The sequence below is a fragment of the Herpailurus yagouaroundi genome, unplaced genomic scaffold (assembly GCF_014898765.1).
Source record: "Herpailurus yagouaroundi ecotype Mexico unplaced genomic scaffold, PumYag 139, whole genome shotgun sequence".
NCBI classification, from domain to species: Eukaryota; Metazoa; Chordata; class Mammalia; order Carnivora; family Felidae; genus Herpailurus; species Herpailurus yagouaroundi.
The window spans coordinates 22854209-22866435 of NW_024412394.1; the positions used below are offsets into that span (position 1 = coordinate 22854209).

General features: G+C 36.2%; 1 protein-coding gene across 2 annotated transcripts in view; it reads left to right on the plus strand.

The window, feature by feature from the left end:
* ZNF451 (zinc finger protein 451) overlaps nucleotides 1-12227 on the plus strand; it is an 88932-nt gene that overhangs the window by 27642 nt on the left and 49063 nt on the right. For both annotated transcript variants that reach the window (XM_040473838.1, XM_040473839.1), the window contains 2 exons: nucleotides 5955-6080; nucleotides 11219-11330. In XM_040473838.1, the coding sequence (XP_040329772.1) occupies nucleotides 5955-6080; nucleotides 11219-11330 (238 nt within the window). The remainder of the gene's footprint in view (nucleotides 1-5954; nucleotides 6081-11218; nucleotides 11331-12227) is intronic.

The window sequence follows — 12227 nt, forward strand, 5'->3', positions numbered from 1 at the left end:
TAGAGGCAAACAGACTCTCCCCCTCCCCAGTGTATCTCTTGAGACCATCATCTTCTTCTCCCAAAAAATAACTGAGTGGGTAGCATTTTCTTGCAGATTATTTGCTGTAACCCTGGACTCAGTAGTATTCTTTAATAGTTTCTAATATGGAAGTTAATCCAGGGTGAGCACAGCAAGTGCTTCAAGAAAGATGGCTCTGAAGATCCTATAGCTGCTAACATTTTATTCTTTTTGTTTTCTCTTTTTGGCTTAAAACAACAGAAATTTATTCTCTTACAGTTCAGGAGACTACAAGTCCAAGTTTGGCCAGACCATGCACTCTCTGACCACTCTAGGGAAGGGTCCTCACCTCTCTCCTCACTTCTAGCGGTGGCCGGCAGTCCCTGGCTTGCAGTTTCATCACTCCTGTTTCTGCCTCTGTCTCCCATGACATTCTCCCTGCGTGACTTAGTCTCTTCATGTGACATCATCCTCCCTGTGTCTTTATTCTTACCATTCTTACCTTTGAGAGCCAATTCCATTTCTAGCTTGAGAATTTACATATCTGAAAGTCTGACCATAGAGAAACTCTAAGGACCTAAATGCTTATTAATACTACAGGCTTTGGGGAAGATTGGCAAATCTGGCCTAAGAAGAACACTCCTAGAATTTTGTGACTTCACGTTAAATAACAATTCAGTATTTTGTCACTAATGGAATGGTGGAGACTCCCACACCTAAGAATATAGTGGCCCCTTTTCATCTTAATTCTACAGAAACATTTAATACACTTTGGTCTATCCTGAAATGAGTTCACTGTCTGCCCGTGTTCCTGACAAATAACACTATAGTTTTGATTCTGCTTTTGAATCAGTAACAAGGTGGCCTGCAGTAAGTTTTTTTCCCCTTGCTTCTTTCTGATAAGTTAAAATATATTTCCAAACATATTGATTCTTTGAATTACCTGTTCTATTTTTGTGCAAAATAAGGTCTTCTGCGACCTAATAGGCAAAATCCCTAGTATGTGTTTTAATATCAGTCATCTCGTTTTTCCAGTGCATGTGTGTTTTCCCAGAACCATAGAAGTATGTAATTCAGTAAGATCTAGAGGCTGCCCCTCATCTTGAACCCCTAAAAATGGAAATTCAAAGGATTTGGCTTCCTGGAGTGAGTGTGTGTTCATAAATAACCCATTACTCATGCCTGGCTTAAACCAGCAACCGTGATCCCCAAACCTAAGTTGTGATGGAAAAATATATGAGTATCATCCCCTGCCTCATATAATTAATTTTTGTCAATTTAAATGGCAGAAGTCTCAAAGTTGAAGTTCACTCTTTCTCTGGCTGCCATTCATTCCTTTTTAGCTACTCCTAGAAGATTGTCTTTCATATCTACTTATGTGCTTTCAATATAGGTAGCCAGAGGTGGGGTTTTGGGGGCTTGGGGTTTGTTTTTTGTTTTTTATTTTTAAGAAGAAAATAGAAACTTTCCCTTTTGAGGAAAAGAAGGAAAATAAATTCAAATGTCTTTTCAGTATCAGAGCTGTTAGGTCTTTTGAATCCTTCAAAGTCATGAAAGATTAAATAAACAGATCAGAGTTAGCTGGGAATCACAGAAGTAATCTTTTGATTGATATAGTCAGCTAGTTCATTAAGTGTTAACGTAGGCTACTGATAACTAAATACAGGAAAAATAATTTTAGCAAACAATAATACCAACAGTCTTTAATTGTTCTCCAAAAGGTAATGTTCTAGGACTAGAGACTAACTTTAGAATGAGGTTGAAGAGATCTAAACAGATGTATAAGTGCTGATTAAAGGTACTAAATAATTTATCTTCCTAGCTTATGAGTATAGTTTGAATGGAGTAAAATTCTTACCTATATTTTGTGACTAATGGATTACTAAAAATTTTTCCCGTTGGATATATAATCTGTTTCAGACTTTAATTTTCAGCTAGTTTTCTGCCCAGCATATGTTCAAAAATTTTAAGTTTATTTATTTATTTATTTTGAGGTAGCACACAAGCAGGGGAGGGCCAGAGTGAGAGGAGAGATCTCAAGCAGGCTCCACACTGTTAATGTGGAGCCAGATCAGGGCTTGAACTCACAAATCATGAGATCATGACCTGAGCTGAAACCAAGAGTCAGATGCTTAAACCAACTCAGCCACCGAGGTGCCCCGAGAGTATATTTATAATTTATAATGTAAAGCAGAGAATCCTTAATTGTGCTTTAAAGGAAACTTCAAGAAGAATAAATATTATGTAAAATCTTCCTGAATGAGTGTAACTTGAGAAGTATTTCAGAATGGTTATTTTGTAGTGGCCTAGGAAAAAGTAAAATGATAGTGAACCATCAATTCAAGGGTAGTTCTTCCTGCATTAGAATTACCTTAATCCAGAACATGGCCTTCTTTCTGTCCCCAGAATTGTGATCCAACAACATATTTTTATAGGTAAACCCTAATTTATACCTTGTCTACCTTGTGTTCATGTGACCTTGGTTTACTTAACCTTCCAAGCACAACTTTTACTAGAGTTTAAAACCTAAAAAGTGTATCTGTTAGGAAAACTAACATACTCTAGGCCCATGTTTGATTATCATTAACTTCCTTAAATTAAAAAATTCTTTTAGAATCTACTCTAGATTTCCTTCTCAAGGTAGTATTTACATTTTAAATAAAGGGGTATTGTTTTTGTCTTCCCAAAGAGTAAATTTTTGTTTTTAAGACAGGTAAAGATGTCTTTACTAAAGGATCAGAGCTCTGATAAAGATTTTTCTGACTCTTTTTCTAATAAGCTGCATTGTTCTATGCCTTGTAAAAGAATATTTTGGTGAAGTTAGGAGAATGTCATCTATTACCTGGTACAAGGGTATATGTAGGCTGGCCAAGTGGTCAGAAGTCAGCTGGAACTACTTGTACCAAAAGTGATTCTGTGAGCATTTCTTGTTGCAAAGATGCAGCTTCATATTGAAAATACCATTTTGACCTTTTCATGTATACTCACTTCCGTGTAACTTTTGTGTACTTGGAAAGTCACACTTGATGTTTGACATGGTTGATGATGCAACTCTATCCCACTGTAGATAAAATTTGGGTTGCACATAAATGACTGATTTGCCTACAGAGTGATACAGAGTAACCCAGTCTTTCTAGTAGAAAAAAAATTTAATAGACTTTATTTTGGGGGGAAGTTTTAGGTTTACAGCAAAACTGGGAGGAAGATACAGAGATTTCCTGTATACCTCCTGCCCCTGCACATGTACAGCTTCCCTCATTATCAACATCCCCCAGCATAATGATACATTTGTTATAGTGAGTGAACCTAGAGTGACACATCATTATCACTAAGTTCATAGTTTACTAGGGCTCACTATTAACGTACATTCTGTGAGTTTATAAAAATTTGTGATAACAGGTGTCCCCTTTATAGTATCATACAGAATAATTTTACTGCCCTGCAAATCTGTACTCTGCCAGCTCATCCTCCCCTCTCCTCAACCCTGGGCAACCACCGATCTTTTTTACTATCACCATAGTTTTGCCTTTTCCAGAATGTCATATAGTTGGAATCATACACTATGTATAGCCTTTTCAGATCGGCTTCTTTCATTTAGTAATATGTATTTAAATCTCCATGTCCTTTCATAAACTGATGACTTTTTTTTTTTTTTTTTTTGTCGACTCATTTCCTTTCAGCACTGATATTCTATCATCTGGATGTTCCACAGTTTATCCATTCACCTACTAAAACACATACTGGTTGCTTCCAAGTTTTGGCATTTATGAATAAAGCTGCTACAAGTATCTAATTACACAGGTTACTTTACCCCTAACTACTATATATTTGCGTGTTTGTTTTTTATTTTTTTTAATTATTTATTTTGAGGGAGAGCACTAGCAGGGAGGGGCAGAGAGATTAGGAAAAAGAGAGTATCCCAAGCAGGCACCACACCAGCAACACCGAGCCCGATACAGGGCTCAAACTTCTGAAACTGGGAAATCATGACCTGAGCCAAAATCGAAAGTCAGACGCTTAACCTGCTGAGCCACTCAGGTGCCCCTGCATGTTGTTCTTTAAGAAAGATCATGTCATCTGTGAACAAAGAGGATTTTATTTCTTGATTTCTGGTTTGTCTGGCATTGATTGGGGGAAATTTTTAGTCATTGCATAAAGTTTTCTGTTCTTTCTCTCTTCTCGTATTTTATGTATGTGTAACATCTTTTGTAACAATTCTTGGATATTCCATTTTGTGGTTATTTTGGTCTTTGTTTTGTTTTTTGGTTTTGGGAGTTTCTGTGGCCGTATTCTCAAGCACAGAGATTCTTTCCTCGGCAGTGTACAGTCTACTAAGGGCACTGTCAAAGGCATTCTTCATTTCTCTTATAGTGTATTAGATCTCTACCATTTCTTTTTGATTCTTTCTTAGGATTTCTCTCTCTCTTACTTACATTACGCATCTGTTCTTTCATGTTGTTAATCATAGTTGTTTTGAATTCCTGATCTGATCATTCTAACATCCTTGCCGTGTCTGCCTTTCTGTGCTTGCTCTGGCTCTTCAAACTGTGTTTTTTGCCTTTTAGTGTTCCTTATAATTTTCGGTGGAAAGGTAGATAAGATGTGTTAGGTAAAAGGAACTGTGGTAAATGGGCCTTTATAATGTGATAGTAAAGAATGGGGCGTGGTAGCACTGTATAGTCCTGTGATTAAGTCTCTGTCTTGTTGAGCCTGTGCCCCTGGACTGTGACCTTCAGCAGTGCTTCTCATCCCCTTCTTTCAATCGGGAAGGATGGCTAGTGTGGCCTGAAATTGGGTATTTCACTTTCCCTCATGTGGAAGGCTAAATGGAGCTAGATTGGGTCTTTCCATTTTCCCAGGTTGGTTAGGTTCTGATAAAACTCCTACAAGGTTACCATCTGGTAAAATAGTTGTTGGTGAGGGCAGACCTTGTTAAGAACAGAATGCTCTGGCATATTTCAAAATGTTTACTTTTCTTCTCCCCCTGCTGGAAGAATGAAGGGATTTTTCTCCAGTGTTTACTTTGAGAACCTGGTAGAACTCCTTGGAGGTAAACTCACAAAAGTGTGAGGGCTCTCCATGACTGGGTCATCCTGCGGTTGTTAACTCTTAGATTTATCCCACTGAGCCTCTCGCAATCCATCAGTTACAGTGGAGGTTTTTTGCCTTTATTGCTTCCTGCTGAGATTTCCACTCATGGGTTTTTGCTCCATTTACTTGGGATTCTCTGTATTTGCCCCCTGTCTTTTTTGGAGTACCAATTTATACTGTGACCTCACTTCTCTGGTGGATCTAAGAAGAGTTGTTCACTTTTGGTTTTTTCAGCTTTTTACTCGACAGAATGAAGTGGTAGCTTATAAGCTCCTTACATGTTGGACTGGAAACTGGAAGTTAGATCTATTTTTTTAATCAATAATTTCTCTTAAATAAATATTGTTCTGGCATTGCTGAAAAGCCAGAATCAAGGATGTTTGTACTGTTAGACCTTTTAGAGGTGGACTAATGGCTTAATGGCATTACCTTATAGATCAGAAGAACAAAGCAACACCAAACTCTTCAATATCCAGATGATTATAAAGTAAATAAAGATGATAAATTGTCCTTAGAAGCTAGTTTATCTAACTTTTAGAAAATGAAAGATGTTGGTGGATAATTGACCTATAAAATACTACATGAAATACATAATACACAAGACATGTTCTTAGAAATTTGCTGATGATAAAAGTAAATTTTTCTTGAGTGCGTGGCTGGTTCACTCAGAAGAGCATGTGACTCTTGATCTCAGAGTCATGAATTTGAGTACCATGTTGCGTGTAGGGCTTACTTAAAGAAATAAACTACAAAAAAAGGTAAATGGTTCTTTAGTACAATAACGCTTTGGTAAATGGATTCGTTATCCCAAGGCTTGTTTTGTTAGTTAAAAAAAAAATTGAAAATGTTTTTTTCAATTATAGGATAATGTTAAGCATAAAGACTATATTGACCATCAGAAGGATAAAGTTGCTTTAACTCTGGCTCGTCTAGCCCGCCACGTCGAAGTGGAGAAACAGCAGAAAGAGGAGAAGAATAGAGCATTCAGGGTATGTGGTTGGTGTTTTTTAGTTGGTGTTTTATCAAATTATAGAATTGTTTAGAATACAATTGTAAAGAGAAACTTGTCATCAAAAAATGTGTAATTGAATCCAGTTCAGTATGGACTCTAGATAGCTCATTAATTTAGTAGTAATTCATAATAACTTTTTATATCTCTGTCTTTAGTTTGTTAGATTCTGATCATATATGTATACAGGAGAAAAAATTGACTGGGCTTTATTTTTGGGAATTAAAAATCATGGGATTTCTTACACCAGATAAGCAATTAAGGGTTTCTGATTACTATATCACAAGGGTGAAAAGAGTTTATTGGTGCTCTCATAGATGTAAGCTATTAAAAGAAAGGTTATTAGAAAGCTATTAAAAGAAAGGTTTTTCTACTAAATAGAATCAGACTGCTTTCTCAAACTTGAGCCTGTCCCTTCAGATGAAATCTATTACTAAAAGGAAGGAATTTTCAATCAGGTTTGTCAAAAAGCTGCTATGTGGAAAATGAAGCCTAATTTAGAATATCTAATGATGTAAATCTTTTTCTTCACTTGCTTTAGAAGGCCCTGGATGAATTACTTAAACAATCCCTCAATACTGAGGCACTTGGCTGGCTCAGTCGATGGAACATGTGACTCTTGATGTGAGCATCATGAGTTTGAGCTCCACGTTGAGGGTAGAATTTACTTTAAAAAAAAAAAAATTTTTTTTTTTTTTTTATAAAAATTAAAAAAGAATCCCTCAGGGCTGACAAATGTCTGTTAGGAGTAGAAAGTTGATGAGTTGGGTAAATAAAGCTTCATACTAGGACTTTGGCAATGGAAATTGAGGGGTGCCTGGTTGGCTCAGTCAGTATAACATGCAACTCTTTTTTTTTTTTTTTTTTTTTTGAGAGAGAGAGAGAGTGACAGCACACATATGTAAGGGAAAAGGGCAGAGGGAAAGCAAGAGAAAGAATCTTAAACAGGCTCCATGCTCAGCACAGAGCCTAATGTGGGGCTACATCTCACAACTGTAAGATTGTGACTTGAGCTGAAATCAGGAGTCAGGCCCTTAACCAACTGAACCACCGAAGCACTCCTACAACATGCAACTCTTGATTTCAGAGTCATGAGTTCAAGTCCCATATTGGATGTAAAGCTTACTTTAAAAAAAAAAAGAAAGAAAAATTGAAATCATGGCACTGCCAGCTGCTTGTTTGGGTTTCAGCAGGTCACTTAGCTTTTATAGACTTTGTCCTTTAATTTGGTAGGGATAGAGTTGGAGATAATCTCCCAGGTTGGGATAAGCACTATGACTTTATAATTTTAACATCTGTGTTTTGATTGCTTGTCCATTGGTTATCTTAAAGGAATTTGTATATTTCTAGCCTCTGTTTTAGTATCTCCCAATTTGGTATAGAATAAATTAATATTCTTTACATTTAGAAATAGATTTGTTTGGGGACTTTTACTTCATAATGTAATACCAATTAAACTAGTGCATAGTATTCTAGTTGTATGTTTAAAATGTTTAATGCATAGAGATATAAAAAAAAAAATAGGATCATTTCTTTCCTGGCAGAAATAATAATCAATTTTAAGGAAGATTTTTTTCCCCAAAACTATGTTAAATGTATTGTTTATGGGTCATGGGGAAAATCTTGAGAGAGGGGTGATTTGCAAGCTGTCCTTTTCCACAGATTTCCTGAATGATGCTAGCTTCTTTTCCCAGGCAGTGTTCCCATATGGATAATAAAGCGTCTGTGATGAGTTCAGAATCTTATAGGCACTATGATAATTGTTTTTCTCAAGAAATTTCTTTTTTCTCAAGAAATTGCTTTTCTCAAGGGTGGTTTCAGCTTCTACCCATATAAATGCTGATTTATTCTGTTAAAGACTTTACCTCAGCATTGAATGAACTTGAAATTGTGAGATTCTTGTTTAATCAGTTGTGAAAAATAAATGTATCTAAATTTCTTTTTTCTTAAAATTTCTTTTTTTTTTTTTCCAAGTTTATTTATTTTGGGGAGGGGGAGGCAGAGAGAATCCCAAGCAGGCTGTAGCACAGAGCCAACATGGAGCTCAAACCCACCAACCATGAGATCATGACCTGAGCCAAAATCAAGAGTCAGACGCTTAACCAACTGAGCCCCAGGTGCCCCGAGATTTCATTTTCCTTTTTTTTTCTTTCTTTCTTTTTTTTTATGTTTATTTATTTTTGAGAGAGAGACAGAGCGAGAGTGGGGGAGGGCAGAGAGAGAGAGAGAGGGACACAGAGATTTCAAAGCAGACTCTAGGCTCTGAGCTGTCAGCACACAGCTGGACATGGGGCTCAAACCCGCAAACCTTGAGATCATGACCTGAGCCACCCAGATGCCCCTAAGATTTCATTTTCTAAGGGAGAAAGTAACACAGATGCTTTAGTTCACTGCTTGCTATCCATTCATGATTTTTTAAAATTTGGTTTCCTGTATAGATAACTTCTTTTTTGTTTTAACTAGATGACAGAAAACAAAAATAAACTACCCAGAAAGGAGGATAATGAAACGAAAATAAAAATAACTGTTGAGGAATTTTAGTGGATTATAACTCTGACTAAAACTAGATATAGTAGAAAATATCTTCCAACTATTCTTAGGCCTTTGTGAATTATTGATATTTTACTATTAAGGTGAATTGTTCATCTTTTGTGATGGAGTGGTTTTATAGAAAAAAAGAAAATTCATTAAAACCTTCACTGCATATGGGGTACCTGGCTGTGTCAGTCAGTAGAGTGTGCAACTCTTGATCTCAGGGTCATGAGTTCAAGCCCCGCTTTGGGTATGGAGCCTACTTAAAAAGAAATTTTAAAAATTCTTGGGGCACCTCAGTGGCTCAGTCGATTAAGCATCCCACTTTTGGTTTCAGCTCAGTTCATGATCTCATGGTTCATGGGTTCACACCCCACATGGAGCTCTGTGCTAATAGCACAGGGCCTGCTTAGGATTTTCTCTCCTGTTCTCTCTACTCTCTCCTACTTGTGTGCAAACACCTGTGCTCTCGTGCTCTCTCAAAGTAAATAAACTTCAAAATCTTCACTAGATAAATTACTTTCAGAGATAATGTTGTGTTGACTAGTTGACCAGCTACCAGCTTTGCTTGTGGCTATACTGTAAAAGTTAAGATGACTTACAAAAAGGGTTATAACCCTAAAGTTGGTGGAAGAAGCTTCATGACAAAGGAAAAGTAGTGGGTAATTTGGGGATGACTTCAGCCAACAAGTGTTTTTTGAGCATTGACTATCACCAGAGAGTTCAAATTCTGTTATAAAAAATGTCAGAACTTTTTAAAATTTGTTTATTTTTAAATTTTGACAATTTAAAATAAATAGGCTGTTGGCTGGCATGTAGTTGTACTTGATCTTAATCTAAGAGTTTTTATTGTGATAAATTTTTGTAAGGAACTATGATAAGTAGTTTAATTTTGTACATTAGAAAACGTCTTTGGAGTCTACCAGAGGCTTACCATATTGCTTCTTTGGATAAACTAGCTTTGTTTTCCATAACATATTACTCAGAACACTAATACTGCAGGATATACTTTGGGAAAAAAAATTTGATAATTTCTTGAGATACTGCATATTCTCTGTGTGGAAAATCACACAGACATTGACACTTGAAGGCTTTGGAAGTCCTGCACTAAAGGAGACTTTTAAATTTTGTATTAAAACCATTGCTTCTATACTTACTTAATTTGATTATAGAGAATTTTTTAAATCTCTATATAATGCTTGTTAACATCTTTGAGAATTAGTGTCGTATGGCTGTACTTTGAACAATGTTGTATAGAAGATTTTTTTCAGATTTAAATCTTGAATCTCCCTGTTCCTCTACTTTTTGATAGAAGATCTTGTTGTATTGCTAACTAGGCCATTGATTATTCTGGCCTGTCTCTTACAAATCAAGCATTTGTGACTTTGTGATTTCTTTTTAAGAACAACTTTGTTGAGATGCAGTATGGTATACTAGTTAAGTGCATGGATTCTAGAATCAAATTGTGAGAGTTTAAATCCTGTCATTGTTATTTATCCTTGGGCAATTTATTTGACCTTTCTGTGTACCTCAGTTTTCCCATCATAAAATGCAAACAGTAATAGTACCTGTCTCACAAAGTTATTGTGAAAAATCTAAAATGCTTTTAGAATAATGGCATGATAAGTCATCAATAAGTGTTAATTGTTAGATATAGCATGATCAGACAGTATGCAAAAGATTTACAGGTAATATACAGGAAGAGTTAGAAACTAACAGTCTAAAGCACAAGTCTAATTTCATGGTTGGTCCTGGCCTGCCACCTTTTTTTGTAAATAAGATTTTGTTGGGACATAGCAATCCCCATTTGTTTACATGTTATCTATGGCTGCTTTCATGCAGAGTTGAGTAGTTGCAGTAGGGACTGTATGGTCTGCAAAACCTAAAAATATTTACTGGTCCGGTCCTTTATGAAAAAAGTTTGCCAATTGTGGATCTAGATGGTAATAAATGCTTTATACTGGCACATACTCAGTACTAATGAATATCTGCTCTTATTAATACTATTCACTGAACAGATATTGAATAGGCTTCTGTATACTTCAGAACATATGTGGAAAATTCGAAAAGAATGTATACTGGTTTAAAAATAAAAATAATCATTCATATTTCCACTCCCAGAGATAGTCATTGACATTTTATATATTTACTTTCAGCATTTGTTCCCCCTCTGCAGCAGATGTAGTTACATATAGCTTGAAATTAATATTTATTTATATTTGGCCTCATTTGTTTAATACTATTTGGTGATCTACTTGATATAAAAATACATTCCTACTTCACTGAAAAAGTTTGATTAATGTTTCTAATTGACTTTCACGAAATATATATACATAATTAAACAGTACCCATTGTTGGAGATGTAGGTTGTAGCAAACTTTGTGCAAATACAGATAACATTGGAATCAGTATCTTAGAGCATGAACCTTTGTTTTGACTTTTCTCTTTGGGATAGATGTCCAGATATGGAGTTACAGGGACAAAGGATAATCAGTATTTTCTGATCACTAGTATGTTAAAATCTTTTTCTTAAGGAAACCAGGTTAGTAATCATAGGTTAATTAATTTTCTTCTTAATATCTTTAGGAAAAAATCGATTTTCAGCATGCTCATGGGTTACAGGAATTGGAATTTATTCGAGGACATTCTGATACAGAAGCAGCAAGACTGTGTGTGGACCAGTGGCTAAAAATGCCAGGTATTCTTTAGAGATCAGAGTGGAACACTGAGGTTACTGAGCTTCCCTAAAGCCTTAATGCATTATGTCTGTATTATTCAGTTGCTAGTAAGTGTATAAAGTATTGAAATTTAGTTTCAGTAATTAATAATGGCCTACTTTACCACTTGTCTTTCTACATTGGCAAACGTGTATTTTGATTATAATAGGCCATCCTTGATCTCATTAGATACTGCTCATGTATTTATTCATGTTATTTTATAGTTGTTACATGGAATAGTGCATGTGTTTTGGGGAGGATTTTTAATGGATTATTTGGGGTCAGGAAAGGCTTCTCTAATGACATGGATTTTAAGCTGAGATCTAAAGAATTCATGTTTATTTATTTATTCATCAGTGCAGCCTGTATAGATATTTGGAAGGAAGTGTCCACATGAGAGTCTCATCTAAAGCATTGGGTAGCTTCTTCACTAACTCTTTGCAGACCTTAGGTTCCTGAAAGAGTCACTATGGAACATTTTCCCCCCAACAGATAATTTGATGGAATCTTTAAGAGCCAGTGGGACAGTCACACCATGGCAGCTTTTCTAGCCTGTCTTGTAGACAAAACAGTGAGCCTTTTAAAGGCTTGGGATATCCACAGAAATCTTAGCTGTGGATATAATCCACAGAAGATTTCATTGAAAAAGCCATTAGAAATATCTACTCATGCAGGGGTGCCTGGGTGGCTTAGTTGGTTGAGCATCTGACTCTTTATCTCGGGTCAGGTCATCTCACGGTTTCTTGAGTTCGAGCCACACATTGGACACTGTGCTGACACTGTGGAGCCTGCCTGGGATTCTCTCTCTCTGCTCTTCCCCACCTCTCACTGTGTGTGTGTGTGTGTGTGTGTGTGTGTGTGTGTGTGTGTGTGTGTGT